The 19,053-nt window shown below is 37.5% G+C and overlaps 1 protein-coding gene across 2 annotated transcripts in view; it reads right to left on the minus strand.

Moving 5' to 3' along the window:
• Positions 1 to 19,053, minus strand: part of LOC101890598 (uncharacterized protein CG43867) — a 526,338-nt gene that overhangs the window by 434,005 nt on the left and 73,280 nt on the right. For both annotated transcript variants that reach the window (XM_059118623.1, XM_059118622.1), the window contains exons 3-4: positions 3,088 to 4,230; positions 2,930 to 3,022 (exon numbers count right to left, since the gene is read on the minus strand). In XM_059118623.1, coding sequence (XP_058974606.1) covers positions 2,930 to 3,022; positions 3,088 to 4,086 — 1,092 coding nt within the window. In that variant the 5' untranslated portion in view covers positions 4,087 to 4,230. The remainder of the gene's footprint in view (positions 1 to 2,929; positions 3,023 to 3,087; positions 4,231 to 19,053) is intronic.

Below are 19,053 nucleotides of genomic sequence, written 5' to 3' on the forward strand. Positions count from 1 at the left end.
GACCATAAACGCGGATTTTTTAAGGATATTTAAAGGACCATAAACGTGGATTTTTTAAGGATATTTAAAGGACCATAAACCATAAATCTGCAAAGCAGCTTTATAAGTACCAACTTGGTTTCATGACACCAAATGAAACCAACATTGGTTTACAAAAACGACAATAAGCAAAACCGACATGGTTTCTGTGACAGCCCTGACTATTATTGGTTTGAAAAATATTTCTTAAATATAAAAAAATACTTGAAAACATGGTATACCTTTATATGGGAGCTATACAAAATCGTAGACCGACATGACCCATATTTTGTACAAATGATTGTACATGTAACCCATAGGACTGTATCAAATTAACAACTCTATCGCAAATTTTGCGAAGGTTAGGGAACAATATTTGAGGGCCTTTGTGTATGGTAAAGGCTATGTATAATGGGCCCTAAAAAGCTTGGCCACTTTGATCTACTATTCAAATATAGGGCGAGATGAAAAAACCAATATCAGACTGCTGTCATTTCTAAGCCACTTGACCGACAGCTGTTAAAATTATATTGTTTACAAGCGTACAAAACATTTTGGTGAGAATTTTCCACAACAAAAGTTATGTATGGCTGGAAAACCACAAGTGGCTATCGTTATAGCACTCCAGCATTTAAATGCTAATAAATTATTTGTGTCTCGTGCCATCGCTCGTGACCGTGATACTGGTAGCGTAGCCCGACTTCAAGGAAGTTGACGGAAGAAAACAGCAACATCAACAGAAATGGTTCGAAAAGTAATGAAGCGACTTGATCGAAACCCATTTGGCAAATATTGAAAAATGCACCTTCGGTTTGCAACCAGAACTCAAGCGCCGGCCATGGTGATGGTGTGGGCCGCCGTAACAGCCGATGGTCGCTCTCTGCTCATATTAAGCGACCGTGGCATCAGAATAAATGCCGATTATTATCGCGAAAATATTCTGGAGGATGTATTAAAACCTTAGGTGCAAACATTTTGGCCGCAGACCTTGGACATTCCAATAGGACTCAGCACGCGTCAAACAAGAATGGTTACAAAATGAGATTCCTCGCTTCATTTCCAGCGCACAATGGCCACCAAAATTTCCGGATACCATTTCGTTGGACAATTGTGTCTGGAGTATTTTGGAAAGCAAGGTTGGCACTAAAAAATACAAAAGTGTCGATCACCTCAAACAAGCGCTTCGCCGGAAATGGGCGAAAATACCGCAGAGCAACATTCGGACAGCGTGTGACGGTTTCATTGGCCGCTTGAAGACCTCAATTCGTGCCAAAGGTGACAAAACTAAACTTATTCTAAAATTTGATGCTATTTGCGACCTTTTTTCTTTTGCTGTATGTACTTTGCAGGGTTTAAAATTTATACTCAATATGCCCTTCATATTATGGTGGAGGGGAAAAAAGACCGAATATCTGGATGAACAGTTATGTGAGGACCATACTAAACCTTATACCTATTTTGACAGTTCTATGCAAGGATGTTTCTGAGTAAAATGTTTCCAACCTACTTCATTTCGTTCAGATGCTAGAGTGATTTTTCATAGACGAATGGAAATTGTACCTGGAGCGATAAAAGGTACCTGGACGCCTGAGCTATAAAAGGTCTAGATAAATTCTTGACATCAAGTGTAGGGAGTACCTTGTCGGATCACTTAACGGCATCGGACATCAGAAGGTTACTATTTTGCATGCATGTGTATTTTGTCTGTAGGCAGGTTAAGTTTGTAAGTGGGACTTATGCCGGACTACGTTTTCGTATAGCCCCCATCTAACGGTACCTCCCGATATTCGGTATTTTGATGGATTTAGCGACATTATTCACCCGAATTGTTTCAAGTGTTGTATTCGAAGTTTGTAATGAGTACTACAGCTTATGCCTACAAACGTCGTATGCAGGTTTACGTCTTAGTCTTCCTCCCTATACTTGGTGTTTTGAAGATTTCAGCGACATTATTCGCCGGAATTGTTTCACATTTCTATTTTAGTACAGCCTATGACAAAAAAATTCCCCTGAAGTTCCACGTTTTCGTATAGCCCCCATATAATGGTATTGCCCGAATTGTTTTAAATTTCCTATTAGAAAATTTTAATGGGTACTACAGCCCATTACAAAAAAAAAAAAAAAAAAATACTTATGCACGTCCACGTCTTTGTATAGCCCAAGTACAAAGGCCACCATTTAAACGGTATTTATGAATAATTTCAAGTTCCTTCCAAATGGTGAAGGGTCTTAAAAGTTCGGCCCGGCCGAACTTAGTTGCTCAACTCAAAACTCAAAATTTCAACATTTGTTGAAAGTAAATGGATACATGACCAGAACTTAAGAAGGACTTGAAATCGGAGTTATTCTTACTTGACGACTATTCCAAAAAGTAGACCAGTATGACACATTTTCTGTACCAATGATTCTGAATTTGCTTCAATCCTTTCGTAACCCCAACGACAACGAAGTATCATCAATGGATTTTACCGTCAAATCAATCATCAATGGATTTACCGGACTTGTGAAAGTCGATGGTTTGTAGTCAATGATTATTATCAATGAATTGCTTGTTTTCCTATCGTGGGTGAGCTTAGAGGTTCTCCTTGATTCAGCACCCTTGAAGCTCTTCTGGATTCAAATGAAGTCTAGAGAGATCATTAATATTAACTTAATGATAGGAATGAATCTCTGATTTGAGTTTGGATAGTATTAAACCAAAATACACTTTTCAAGATGCCGACCTACATAGATTTCATTTTTTTTCCCGACTGGTTGATGTATAGAGTAATTTGTAAACCTATATCCATAAAATACTCTCAACGATTATTTTAATCTAACCCCAGCCTTAGACAAAACTAATTTATCTTCAGAAAAAAAACTCCTACTTCCATTAATTTCATTTCATTTAAAATATTTCGGTTATACTCACCTTTTCTCTTAACATGTCTCGTATACGGCCAGCTTGATTCTTTGAACGATGTAATTCCAATTGGAGCTCTAGGCAGCGTTCTTGCCAGTTGATCTGAAACGGAAAATCAGATAATTAATTTCACCTCAATCATTGCCAACGCTGATTTTTAAACCTACCTCTGGTACATCCTGCGTATAATTATTGACCTGGTGAACATCCAAATATTCCGTCAGCGATGAAAAATGAGGCCATGGGGCATCAGCACCATCCAGTGATGCAGCTGGATTCACTTGTTGTTGTTGTTGCTGTTGTGGCTGTTGATCTTTTAACATTACATTTTGGTTTGAGGCACTGGGGACGGCAGGCGATGCTATTGATGCCGTTGCGCCGCTACTGGTGGGTTTAGCCGGTATGGGTGGTGGTTTTTGGGTCCGCCGAGGCATTAGACGTGGACTATTTGGTGTCGATTGGGCTGTAGCTTGGCTACGTTGGAAGGCAGCTGCCGGACTGCCCAGACCCGATTCCATTTGTTGGCGACTTAGAGGCATATTGCCGCTAAAGGAGATGGCCCGTTTGGTAAGCAATGGAGAAGAATTCAAAGAATGCGAAGTGGCATAAAGGGGTGGCAACGAATGCTGTTGCTGTTGTTGATGTTGCAATGGCTGTTGTTGTTGTTGCACATAGGGCGACATCAAATGCCCCTGTTGATGATGGTGATGTGTGGCATATTGCCCTTGATAATGCTGTTGTTGCTGAAAGTAATGACTTTGATTTGCAGCCGATGGGAAGGTGTGCAAATAATTATGTCCACCCACACCACCCGACCCAGCATCTTGAGAACGTAGAAAATAATTATGAGTTTGAGTTAAGTACTGGTACTGGTGTTGGAATGCCTGATGCTGCTGCTGCTGCTGTTGATGATGGTGATGTGAACTACCGCTACTACCAGCACTGCCCACACTAGCCGCACCCAATGAAGCTGGTGTTGCCCGACCCGATGTTGAGGGTGATGGAGAGGAGGAATTTGATCTTCTTCTTAACAGGCAGTGCTGTTGTTGTTGCTGCTGTTGGAGATAATGCTGCTGCTGATGATGATGAGTGCTGCCCGGCTGCTGCAAGTTGGTAAGCGGATCAAAAATTTGAGATAATCTCCCCGAAGGCACTTCGTCGGACATTTAGGTGGATTTTTTGTTGATTACCTCTCGCTAAGATTACAAAAAACTGCTTTTGTAAAAAAATTGTTTTAATATCGACTTTAAGTTCACTGGTATTATGGCATTGAGCTCCACTATTGGTTTGTCGTCGTATACATGTTTAGACTAAAAAGAAAAATAGAATGGAAAATATTTAAATTTTTTGAAAATTAAAAAATCTGACATAAAAATCAAATCAGAAATTATTTTTTAGGAGTGAAATAATTTTTATAGATATGAACTGAGTATTTAAAGTAGATCATTTAATTTAATTTCAGGATGGACAACAGAGAAATAAGCATCGAGTTTAAAAATACTATTCAATAATTCTGCAAGGACTTTTCGGACATTAAACAAGGATTTATCTATAGATGGTGAGATGAAAAAACTGTAACCAACTTCAGACTGCTGTCATTTCCACGCCACTCGTCCGACAGCTGTTAAAATTATTCCAGTATCAGTTAATTATTTTGTTTACAAGCGTACAAAAGCATTTTGGAGGGAATTTTCCAGAAAAAAAATTATTCGTGATGGAATTCAAGCGTGATATTGTGATTTCTTTATATTTGGCTGGAAAACCACAACTGGCTATCGTTAGAGCACTCCAGCATTTAAATGTGAATAAATATTTTTTGTCTCGTACCATCGCTCGTCATCGTGATACTGGTAGCGTAGCACGGCGTCAAGGAAGTGGACGGAAGAAAAAGGCCACATCAGCAGAAATGGTTCGAAAAGTAAAGAAGCGACTTGATCGAAACCCGCGTCGCAGTGGCCAAAAAAATATATTCATTCGGCAAATATTGAAAAGTGAGCTCGGAGTAAAGTCATTGAAATTCCAACAAGTAAAAAAGCTGTAAGTTCGGCCCGGCCGAACTTCCATTTGGTACAAATTTGGCAATTTCTCAAAAAAAAAAAAAAAAAAAAAAAAAAAAAAAAATAAATAAATAAATAAAATAAAATCCGTTAAAAATTCTGTTAAAATCTTAAAAATACCGAATGCTTAAACGACGACGTGGACCTGCATAGGCAACTTTTGTTATAAGTAATTACAATATTTAAATGCGAAACTTGAAGAAAAATCTGTTTATAATGTAGCTTAAACATTTAAATACCGAATATGGGGGGTACCGTTATATGCGGGCTATACGAAGACGTGAACCTGCACAGACAATTTTATGGCATGGTCTGAAGTATCCATTACGAACTTCACATGCGAAATTTGAAACAATCCCGTTAAATAATGTCGCTAAAATCATCAAAATACCGAATATCGGGAGGTACCGTTATATGGGGCTATACGATATCGTGGACCTATATAGACAATTCTCTTTCAGGGGGTAAAGTGCCCCTAAAGAACTCCTCGTGTAGATTTTCAGACAGTTCCGTTGAAAAATGTGGCTAACATCTTCAAAATACCAAATATCGGGGGTACGGTATATGGGGGCTATATGAAGACGTCGACCTACATGGCTCATTTTTTGACTTAGGATGAGTATCCATTATGAACTTCAAATACCAAACTTGAAACGATTCCGGTAAACAATGTCGCTAAAATCATCAAAATACCGAATATCGGGGGTACCGTTATATGGGGGCTACACGAAGACGTGAACCTGCACAGATAATTTTCTGTCTTAGGCTGTAGTATCCATTACGAACTTCAAATGTCAAATTTGAAACAATTCCGGCGAATAATGTCGCTAAAATCATCAAAATACCGAATATCGGGAGGTACGGATATATGAGGGCTATATGATAACTTGGACCTACATGGCCCATTTACGAACTTAACCTGCCTACTGGCAAAATATACATGTGTGCAAAATTTTAGCCTTCTTTCTCAATTTGTTCGAAAGATAGCGTGATTAAAACAGAAAGACAGACAGACGGACATGACTAAATCGTCTTAGAATTTTACGCTGATCAAGAATATATATACTTTGTTGGGTCTGACATGAGTATTTCGAGGAGTTACAAACGGAATGACAAAATTAATATACCCTCCATAGTATGGTGGAGGGTATAAAAAGTGCAAGAACTTACACCGCAACGGAAAGAAAATAGACTCAAAAGAGCTAATGAGTTGCTTCGCTTGGCCGAAAGTGGTGAACTGCCAAATTTGGTTTTCTCCGATGAGTTTGTAAACAAACAAAATGATCGAGTTTACTTGCCAAAGTGGTCAGCTGAAAATGTGCAGCTTTGGTTGGCCATGGGAATGTTGTGAGCCGCCATAACAGCCGATTGTCGCTCTCCGCTCGTATTAATCGACCGTGGCATCAGAATATAATATATTCTGGAGGGTGTATTAAAGCCTTGGACACGCAAACATTTTGGCCGCAGACCTTGGACATTCCAACAGAACTCAGCACCATCGCAATCGGCACGCGCCACCCAGGAATGGTTACAAAATGAGGTTCCTCGCTTCATTGCCAGCGCACAATGGCCATCAAAATCTCCGGATACCTGGAGTATTTTGGAAAGCAAAGTTGGCACCAAAAATACCACCTCAAGCAAGCGCTTCGCCTGGAATGGGCCAAAATACTGCAGAGCAACATTCAGGCAGCGTGTGACGGTTTCATTGGCCGTTTGAAGGCCATAATCCGTGCCAAAGGTGACCAATTCGAACAAATCTAAATTTCTTCTAAAAGTTGATGCAATTTCCGAAATTTTTTGGTATTATTCATTGAAATAAAAAAAAAAAACTGTAAAAATATTCACCCTGTATAGCCCCCAAAACAACGGCATCACCCTTTATTCGGTATTTTGATGATATTAGCGACATTATTCACCGGAATTGTTTCGAATTTTGTATTTGAAGTTCGGAATCGTTACTACAGCCTATGACAAAAAATTACTTATCGAGTACCAGGTCTTCGTATAGCCACTATATAAAGGTTTTCATTTGAGCGGTATTATTCGACGGAATTATTTTTGAACATTTTCAAGTTCCTTCCGACTGGTAAAGGATATAAAAAGTTCGGCTCGGCCAAACTTAGCTTCTTTTTTACTTGTTTCATTTGAAAAATACTTCATAGATATACATTTGGTGTAGAATATTTCTTCCTTTGACACTTTCAGCCCAAAATGAAGGGGAAGGAAATTATGAAATTTTGTTATAGAAGTGTTTTTTAAATAACTTCTGGGGAGAATATCCCAGACGAAAAACGAGGGAACTGATGAGAATTATTGGCTCTTTCCGAAACTTAGGTATTTCCTGCCTTACCCCCTGGTCAACATTACTATTGCTCTCCACTAATAAACAAAGGTTTTTTTTATAAACAATAATAAAGGGATTAAGCCTGACAATTTTGCAACAACAAAATACAATGGTATCCCGAACAAACAAGCCAACATTGTTCCATTTTCGAAATAAAGTTTTCTTTATTGTGGTAACTTTTAGAAAATTTTGTTTTTAACCATGTTTTGAATAAGAACCATGAATTTCCCTTTGGTGACTCGCTTGAGGGTTAACGTTTTCTAGCAAAATAACCCTCGCAATTTTATCAGTAATATTGTCAAAAACACAATATACCTAAAATTCAAGGATTCAAGGATTTTTTTGAAATTGTTTAAAAAGTTAAGAGTGGGAAAAATGCTGCTTTCATTTATGTTACTTTGCGATGTAAAATTTTAAAATTAGTTTCTCTTATTTTTATACCCTCCACCAAAAAAGGTATGGAGGGTATATTAAGTTCGTCATTCCGTTTGTAACTCATCGAAATAATCATTTTAGACCCAACCAAGTATATATATTCTTGATAAGCGTAAAATTCTAAGACGATTTAGCCCTGTCCGTCCGTCTGTCCGTCTGTTGTAATAACGCTACAGTCTAAACGAATTAAGATAGGAAGCTAAAATTTTGCATAGATCTCTCTTTTGTCTGCAGGCAGGTCAAGTTCGAAGATGGGCTATATCGGTCCACGATATCGTATAGCCCCCATATAACTGAACCCCCCGATATTCGGTATTTTGTCGATTTTACCCACATTTTTCAACGGAATTGTCTGAAAATCCACACAAGGAGTTCCTTGTCGGTACTTTATCCTTTGGCAGAGAATTATCTATATAGGTCCCCGATATCGTATAGCCCCCATGTAACGGTACCCCCCGATATTCGGTATTTTGATGATTTTACCCACATTTTTCAACGGAATTGTCTGAACATCCACACAAGGAGTTCCTTGTGGGTACTTTATACCACGGCAGAGAATTGTCCATATAGGTCCACAATATCGTATAGCCCCCATATAACGGTACCCCCCGATATTCGGTATTTTGAAGATTTTACCCACATTTTTGAACGGAATTGTCTGAAAATCCACACAAGGAGTTCCTTGTGGGCATTTTACCTCCTCAAAATGAAGTGTCTATATAGGTCCACGATATCGTATATCCCACATATAACTGTAACCTCCGATATTCGGTATTTTGATGATGTTAGCCACGCTTTTCAATGAAATTGTCTTAAAATCAACACAAGTAGTTCCTTGTGAGTACTTCACCCCCTGAGAGAATTGTCTATACAGGTCCACGATATCGTATATCCCCCATATAACGGTACCTCCCGATATTCGGTATTTTATGATTTGACCCACATTTTTCATCGGAATTGTCTGAAAATCCACACAAGGAGTTCCTTGTGGGTACTTTATACCTCGGCAGAGAATTATCTATATAGATCCACGATATTGTATAGCCCTCATATAACGGTACCCCCGATATTCGGTATTTTGATGTTTTTAGCCATATTTTTCAACGGAATGGTCAAGGGGTTCTTTGTATACAAGGGGTTCTTTGTGAGCACTTTACCCACCGACAGAGAATTCTCTATATAGGTTAACGATAACGTATAGCTCCCATATAACGGTACCCCGCGATATTCGGTATTTTGATGATTTTAGCCACATTTTCCAATCGTATTGTCTGAAAATCCACACACGGAGTTCCTTGTGAGTACTTTACACGCAGACATAAATTTGTCTTTGTAGGTCCACAATATCGTATATCCCCCTTATATCGGCACCTTCCTATATTAGATATTTTAAAGATTTTAAAAGAATTTTTATTGGATTTTATTTTTTTGAAAATTTTCTAATTCGTTCCAATGGTGGAAGGTATTCAAAGTTCGGCCCGGCCGAACTTACTGCTTTTTTACTTGTTAGTTCTGCTTTCATAATCTCCTTAGTATTTTTTTTATAGTTATTTCTTGTGTTGCACAGCGTTATTAACGGAAATTTTACATTTATTTTTAATGTTGTCAGAGTGACTATTGGCTGATTTTTTTGTTTAATTTTCCGAAAGATCAATAAAGTCATTACTTGCCATCAAATCCTAACTGTTGCAACTTTATGTGTCAAATCCATGCCATATCACCCTTTTGCGTAGCATTCTATGTTTAACAGTCAAACGGACACTAGTTTCCATAAAAGTCACAAGACATATGTCTCCAACAACTTTATTAGCCATTGTTCTTAGAGAGTCGCCTTCTCATGGTGACATTAAATTATGTTCACATTCATGTTCTACTCCTCATATGAAAATACCTGCTGCCATTATTTATGACATAACTTCCTTTACGGCCTGATAAGGAGACCGATGTAGCCGATGCATAACCATACCGATTCAAACATAATAATGGAGTTATAGGTAGCCAACCAGTCAGCTATCTGAGAATGCCTGAAGACGTTTCCACTTAGCATTCGGTTACTTCTGTGTGTTGTGTAACCAAAACGATGAGTAAATTATGCATTACTAGCTACAAATTTATGGCCACACATTGTACCACCGAACATGTGTCCATATTAATGGCAATCCCTCGGTTGGTAAGGCATGCAAAATGCGGCACACACAATATGAGAAGGCCGTCTGAGGCACACAAGCATTTTGGGGGACTTACTATGTGGCCCATCCATGTTTGTGTGCCTCTAGGTGATGGCACTTGGCACTGCCAATGGCCTGGAAGACACTCAAATGAACGAACTCAAGCGGAAATGTCAAATCACAGAATAATATTTATTGGGAAAAAGACCTTATCGAAGTAAGGAGTTGTTGTCCAACTCTCCGTAGACAGAATGAAATGAAGATCCCAGCCTGTGTGTGTGCTTGCGTTTGACAGCTTGGCCAAAATGCAATTATTGCATATTTAATGTATGGCCTGTTGTCTCTGGCCAGTGTCACTGTCATGCCCAGTGACTGCCAGCCAGCCAATATGCAATTGGTTAAAAATGAGGAGTGCACATGTAAATTATTACCAAGAATTACAATTGTAATTAACCAGGTAAAAATGCTATATTGTTGCCAGCTTTAAGAGAAGAAGAGATCGGTGGGGCGTTTATCATATTTGGTGAATTACAAGTAACTGAAAAACCGTTGGCTGTCTTTTTTGCCATTTCCATGAATTTTTTCATTTCAAATTTCAAAATAAGATTTAATGCGAAAAATGGATATGCAGACAATTAAGACCAATTCATGATTTTTCCACTCCCTTAAGAGAAAAAATATATGGAAGAAAATATAATTTCGGCCAGGCCGAACCTTTAATATCCTCCACCATTTGGAAGAAATTTAGAAATCTTATAAATGTCCTTTGAAAATAGTCGCAAAAGTTTTAATATCGTGAACCTTCACAGTTAAATATCTGCAGGCGAGGGCGGAGCTTACTATGAAGTTTAAATAACAATTTTAAGATAATTTTGTTAAAAATGTATCTAAATCCTCAAAACACCGAATAATGAGTTATTTATGGGGCTATACGCAGACGTGGAAATATTGAAGCAAATAGGAAGTGTTGGAAGTATCCATAATGAGCTTCAAATTTCAAATTTGGTACGATTCTTGTAAAAATAACTAAAATCCCGAATATCAGGGGTACAGGTTATATGGGGACTATACCTAAACTTGCATCTTAAATAATATCAATCGATTTTGCTGATAGATGCATACAGCCATCACTGAGTTATGATTATTTAAACTGTTGATCCTTTATGGGGGAAGTTTCGACGAGGTGGGTCATTGTGGACTTCGCATTACACCATAATTCTGATATAAATGTTACAATGTACCAGATTTGGCCCGATTATCGATTAGATATGTGATCATTTTCAGAAAATGTTGTCACATGTGCGAGGTGCCATATATAGCGGACCGAAGTATTCAACTTTATCTAATGCTGAACTTTTTTCTTCCAATTTTATGCCAATAAATAATAATAATCAAAAAGTTCAAATTTTGTGGAGGAGGTGCCACAAGGCGTGGGTCCATAGACCGATATTCACATGTGATCATTTTTGTACCCTCAGCCATATGGCTACAGAGGGTATATATCATTTGATACGGTCAAAACGTGCCTAGTCGAAATAACGGGTTTAGACCCTAGGTCTCTTTGGACCAAATCCATTTCAGAACATTTGGAGTCGATCTAGCGATGTCCGTCCGTCTGTCTGGCTGGTGCGCACGATAACTCTCGAAGGGAGTATCCGATTTGGTCCAAAATTGGTACATCGTAATATTTTTATCAAACTTAGATCGAGTTCGGAGATGGGCAATATCGGTCCACTCCTTCTGGTACATCCCCCACAAAAGTTCGAAATTTTCAAAAAATTTAGTTTTTGCACAGAAAGAGAAACGGTAATCCGATTTTGCTCCAACTTTGCAAATCCTTATATTTGCGACAGTGCTAGGTCAAGTGTGAAAATGGACAATATCGGTCCACTCCATCAAGTACCTCCCCCACAAATTGTCAAAATTTTGAATAATTACATATCTTATAAAATGTGATATAAGAGTCCGATTGTCTTCAAATTTCACACATGCCAATATTTATGTTAACTGATCTTAAGGTGGAATATACCGGTCCATTCCTTCAGGTACCTCACCCACAAATGGTCGAAATTTGAAAAAAATATATATTTTTTGCACAGAAAGAGAAACGATAATCCGATTTTGCTCAAACTTTGCAAATCTTAATATTTGCGTAAGTACTAGATCAAGTAGTCGATATAGTCCAAATCTGCCACGTTCATAACTTAAGGCTGGGGGTATACATCTGTCGGCAAAACCGACTGATACTATTTTACTTGTTCCCAATAAATATTATTCTGTGATTTGATATTTCCGCTTGAGTTCATTTATTTGAGTGCCTTCAAGGCCAGCTGAGGGATATTTAGAAATACAAAGTTTAATAGGATTCACTGATTGGTTTTGCCAATTATGAGATATATAAATTCTGACAATTGTGCCCCTTTTGTGGGTTAGGTTCTCCGTTAGGTGCTCCGTTGTGGGGGATGTATCAGTATAAAATATGAAAATGAAAATATTAGGATGTGCTACGTTTGAAAAGAATCTGTGCTGATATTAGCCATTATTTGCACAATAAACCTGAAATCGGATCAAGAACACTTTGGAACTACATATAAATCATAGCCGATCTCGAAAAAAATTGGCAAAGGTATTTCCGAGCACTATAAGATAACATTGTTGTCGAATGGATATTACGAATTTGAGCGCATAACTGAACCGATTTTCTCCAAATTTGATGTACCTGCTTCTAGATTGAATTCGGTCGGATGTACCAAAATTCAGGACTTTTGGGCAGATATTGGCCATTTGGTGCACAATTAACCCGAAATCGGTTGAAGATATATATGGGAGTTATATTCAAATCTGAACCGATCTTGATACAATCTTGCAGAAGTATTTCTTGGCTGTATGTGATATTTGATACCAAACATCATTTCTGTGGGGCGCACATTACGAATGTTGGGGGCTTAAATGTCAAATCGGTTGAAACCTATATATGGGAACTATAAAATATATATGAAATTTATATATTGCTCCCATATATATCTTCGTCCGATTTGCCTGTTATTGTGCACCAAACGTGTAATATCAGCCCGAATAGTATGGAATTTTGCACCTGAAAATAAGTATGCCAAATTTGATCGAAATCGGTTCAGATATATATATATATATATATATATATATATATATATATATATATATATATATATATATATATATATATATATATATATATATATATATATATATATATATATATATATATATATATATATATATATATATATATATATATATATATATAATATATAAATATGTTATTTTTGTCCTCCGCAGCCGTAATATGCACTCTGTATCAACAATATTTGGGGAAATATATCAAATGGAGTTCAAAAATACCTTTGCTAAATTTTACTGAGATCGGTTCAGATTTGGATATAGCTCCCATATATATCTTTATCTCATTTGGCTCCAAATGGGCAATACAAGTCCGACTTTAAAAGATACAAATGCTTCGGCACATTTAGTCCTTTGAACTTAAAATTATAATTATAATCATAGCGTGTATGATTGAATTCTCCCGTAGAAACTTTTAATTGTTTTGTGGAGCTCTACTAAATTAGGAAAGTGGTGTAGGGTATTAAAAAGTCGGCCCCCCCGACTTAAATACTTTCTTTACTGGTTTTCAAAATGCTAAGGGTAATATCTGGGCAGTGTTCCGTAATATAATTTCAAAAGCGAAATCTTCCAAAATGGATTTGGACATAAGGGGACTTCTAACATATTGTAGTGTTGTAGGGTATCACATGGTCGGCCCCGCACGACTATAGCCTCTGGTTACTTGTTTTGGATTGTACAGTTTTATTGAATCCCAATAGATTTATTTTTTAAGCTTTTCTTTACTGCAGTGTATTTACATTTCGGACCGGAAGAATTAAATACTTTTTCCATTTATTTTAAGATGTAATGCATATTAAATATTTTTTTAAAAAATTAAATACAACTTCCCTCATTTAAAAATCATTTAATATCTGATCACGCTTACATGGTATAAAACATTTATGAGAGACTCCCCATTCATTCGTTTACGGATTTTTATGTCGTGGTTATTGTATTAACAGGTTGCATATATATGCGATTTGCCTTCTGGAGTTGTAACTCCTCTACACTCACTCAAAACTATTTATATTTTTGCAATTGTACATGGCTATGTTAGATATGGTTAAAAAACCCGCTGTTGCTGGGGCGAAACTAACAGCAACAATGCTTGTGATTGTTGCCATTGTTACTTACCACTGCAACATTCTACTCAGCACCAAACGCTCTGCTCTGAAACTCCAACAAAACATTATCAACAACAACATTGGCTACAACAACCAACGTTAACTTGTCTAAATTCATGTAAAATATGCGAGCATGTGTCGCACATTTTAATTAGATTCTATCGATACGACACCAAACTCGAGTGGAGCTGAACGAAAGAAAGAAACCCAACCAAATAGGGCGAACAAACTAACACCACGCGGCAAACACGCTATGACTATTGCAAAAAATTCTAAAACGTTCGTCGCTAACGCTTTGTATTATGCATGGAAATGTTTAATAGTATTACATATTAAGTAGTTGTAGTAGCGAAGTTACACTTGTGGCATAAAATTTTTAGTTGAATGCACAATGGGTTCATAAAATCATGAGAGCAGGGAAGAATTGTAATGCAAAAAAGATGTAGGAGGGAAAAGAGTCTTTTTGTGGTGGAATGAAATTTAGAAAACACAGAAAAAAACGCTATATGTCTTCTCTGTCTTTCAAAAATTTTGTTCAGATAGAAGACATCATTTGTGTTTTCAATGGATCGAAAACTTCCTTCTTCTTCTTATGAGTGGAATGCCTTCGATAGACTTTCATCTAAAGATCTATTACAGGTGGACCCATGAATGGCAACACTTTTCGCTTTTTAATAGAAAGGACTTAAATGTCTTACACAGGATGAGATAAAAAAAAACTGTAACAAAGTCAAACGCCATAATTTTTACTTTTTTAATTTTATTGAATGAAAGCGAAAAATGTCGGAAATAGCATCAAAGTTTAGATTTGTTCGAATTGGCCACCTTTGGCACGAATTAAGGACCTCAAATGGGCAATGAAACCGTCACGCGCTGCCCGAATGTTGCTCTGCGGTATTTTGGCCCATTCCCGGCGAAGCGCTTGCTTGAGGTGATCGACACTTAGGTATATTTTAGTACCAAACTTGCTTTCCAAAATACTCCAGACACAATAGTTCAACGAATTGCTATCAGGAGATTTTGGTGAAAAAGCGCTGGAAAGAAGCGAGAAACCTCATTTTGTAACCATTCTTGTGGCGCGTGCTGAGTGCGATGGTGTTGTGCCCTGTTGGAATGTCCAAGGTCTGCGGCCAAAATGTTTGCGTGCCCAAGGCTTTTATACACACTCTAGAATATTTTCACGATAATATTCGGCATTTATTCTGATGTTACGGTCGATTAATACGAGCGGAGAGCGACCATCTACTGTTATGGCGGCCCACGCCATCACCATGGCCGGCGCTTGAATTCTGGTGGCCAAACGAAGGTGCACATTTTCAACTGGCCTCTTTGACAAGTAAACACGATAATTTTGTTTGTTAACAAACTGCTGGACAACGAATGTTTTCTGATCGGAGAAAGCGAAGCAACTCTTTAGCTCTTTTGAGTCTATTTTCTTTCTGTTGCGGTGTAAGTTCTTGCACTTTTTGGAATTTCAATGGCTTTGCCCCGTGCTCATTTTTCAATGGCTTTGCCGAATGGAATATTGCGATATGTTCAGCTCACGAGCCATTTTTCGGCCACTGCGACGCGGGTTTCGATCAAGTCGCTTCTTTACTTTTCGAACCATTTCTGCGGACGTTGCTGTTTTCTTCCGTCCACTTCCTTGACGTCGGGCTACGCTACTACTATTACGTAACGCGCGATGGTACGAGACACAAAAGACTTATTCACATTTAAATGCTGGAGTGCTCTAGTGATGGTTCTCCATCTGGGAGCTGTAGCTATATCTGAACCGATTTTCTCCACATTTGATGCAACCAGAAATCGGTAGCAGATATATGGGAGCTATATCTAAATCTGAACCGATTATCACCAATTTCAGTAGGCGTCGTCGGGCCAAACAAATATTGTTTGGAAAATTTCATCTCAATCGGATAATAAATGCGACCTGCATTTTGTTCACAAGAATACATGGACGAACGGGCCGATGGACGGACTGACATGCATAAATCGACTGAGAAAGTGATTCTATGAACATCTTCAAAAGTAACCATGGGTCTATTTCGCTTCCTTCTCCCTGATACAAACAAATGCACAAAGACATAATACCCTTACCACTATGTGGCGTAGGGTACAAACATTTTCAACATGTACAATCCAACCATTGTACAGGGTTGCCCATATTCGACGGACCCATCTGGCAACGCCATAACTTTTGACAGAGATGTCACATCGCTTAATGACATACCGTTTGAAGCGTCAGTCCAAGCAGATTTTTACCTTGAACCAATACACGCCACGCGAGCTCTCTGAAATAGTTGAAATTTACATTCAACAGAAGAAGTCAATTGTGAAAACTCAACGTGCTTTTAAAACATTAAAAAATGTGAGAAGTGCGCCTTCTAAGAACACCATTAAGCGTTTATTCGAAAAATTTTCGACTGGTAAGGCTCTTTCTAATCCGAAGAGGCCATATAAAAGTCGACCAAGGCGATCGGCCGAGAATATCGCTGCCGTACGAGCCAGTGTTGAGAGATCCCCAAGAACATCCCAAAAACGCCGTTCTCAGCAGTATTGCATGGCTCGGTCCACTTTACAACGGATTATTCGCATTGATTTGCATTTGTTCCCGTCCGTCGAATATGGGCAACCCTGTCTATGCGAAATATTGATAACAAGTTTCTACAGTCAGAATATAGTCCAACTTGGAATAAAAAATGTTTCATATCAATTTACTAAGGTTAACTTGGATGGTTAAGGTGGTTATGTCCGAAATTATGAAATACAAAATGTTATCAAAATTATATAAAAAAAAAAATCATTCATTTTTTTTTTTTTATTTTAAACCAACCCCCAAACGAGTTTCGGGTTCTTAGGACAAATATATTAGGGTCTTAATATAGTTTTAACCATACATGTGAATCCAATCCAATATTTTGAACTATATTGCAGAATAATCGCAACATAGAGATTACAATTTTTTGGAGAGGTCTGGATTACATTAAGAATCAATTTATAACAATAATCCCTGAGTTCAAGATTATTCACTTTTCTGTCAAATTTTCAATCTAATTTGGCTATTTTTTTTTTTACTTCTACTTTTAGTTAAATTCAACTTGAAAAAAGTCAATATCTTTATCTTGGTTTCCTGAAGCGTAGACATTTTTTCGTAATTATTTTAGTGAATTAGGATGCCCCTGATTTAATTTATTTCAAGGATTTTTACCACATTTTCAAATGTGGTACCGACCTGTACCAGCATACGAAATTGATTGCCATAGGTTGTAGTACCCATTATGATCTTCCAAAACGAAATTTAAAATGATTCCGGCAAATAATGGCGCTTAAATCATAGAAATAACCAGTATCGGGAGAGACCGTTATTTAGGGGGGGGGGGGGGGGGGGGGGGGGTCTATACGAAGACGTGGACCTGCACAGACAATTTTCTGTCATATGCTGTAATATCCATTTCGAACTTCAAACACCAAATTTGAAACAATTCCGGTGAATAATTGTGCAAAAATCATGAAAATATTGAATATCGAATATATCTTGCCTGACACTCTTCGGAACAAAAATGACTTAAATGGTTTTTTTTTTGAAAGAGTTTTAAATGACTGATATTTCTCAAAATTTAATAGAAGAGTATTAAGCGCTAATATTAAGAATATTATTCTTCTTTATGATGAAGTCCAAAAATTAATGGACTTTTCGATCGGACCTTCTGCATGCAGTACTCCCATATTCTCCTTAAAAAAATTATCCGCAAAATCCTCTTCTCAAAAGTGACTAATGTACACTTTCCCACGACGTCACTTCAACTAACCATTCCAACACCTTCTCCTGTGTCATTATAAAACCATTCACATCGCCAGAAATTCTGGTGCAGAAAAATTTTATAAAAATATTCTGTTTTCATAAAAAACAAACGTTGTAATAACCATGTTAAGAAGCATGTATCTGCACTTGAACTCGCTCACACCAACTATTTGGCTAAAACTAGCAACCTAAGCACTATCACACCATATCAACTATTCACAGCCGTGGCAGCTATCAGTGGCGGTTTGAGTACCGTTGAATGAGTGTTAAAGTGTCTGGTAGCTGATGGTAGATGATGGCTGAATATATTTGCGTTTCGCAAGCCAGACAACGCCGGGACTTCTCGTGACATAAATGCGCGCTCACGTTCTCCATTAACATGCAATTCATAGATATGTTCGGTGTATCTTTAACTCGGTGTATCTTTAACACTGTCGCACTAATACCTACAAGTTCGTTAGTTTGTTGCCTCTCCATATCCACCTTCTTTTTGGCTAGGTTATGTTTCAGCGCTCAATGATTAACTGTTTGTTTAACCTCATGTCTGAACTGTTTCGTTTTTTGCTACGTTCATTGTCTGTGGAGATTTGGGTGGGTTGAGAATTAATTCTAGAACATAGTTTGGTTAATAATAATTTTACTTAATTTATGAAATTAATTCATGTGCGACTCACACGTATCCACATACACACTCCATAAAACATGAAAACATTGTTGTGGCGGTTCTGGGTGTGTCACATGTGTTCGCAATGTCTTGTGGTTATTTTCAATACGAAATTGAGATTGAGTTGAACTGTCACTGCGTGTGAGTTTCAAAATTGATTTGTTCCCATTTCCTTTGACATTAGCAGACGTATAAAGGAGTGATTGATTTCAAAATATGTTAGAAATGAATATAAATTTTATATTTCAAGGTTTCTAGTTTTAGGTGAGGTTAAAAATTAAAAAGTATTTTAATTGTGTTTTTCTTTAACGTCAAACCTCCAAAATTAAAATCGATTTTCAAAATTCTGAATCGATTTTCAAAAAAAATCTGACGGAGACATTTTAATCTTTTATACCAAA

The sequence above is a fragment of the Musca domestica genome, unplaced genomic scaffold, assembly GCF_030504385.1.
Source record: "Musca domestica strain aabys unplaced genomic scaffold, Musca_domestica.polishedcontigs.V.1.1 13, whole genome shotgun sequence".
In the NCBI taxonomy this organism is placed as follows: domain Eukaryota; kingdom Metazoa; phylum Arthropoda; class Insecta; order Diptera; family Muscidae; genus Musca; species Musca domestica.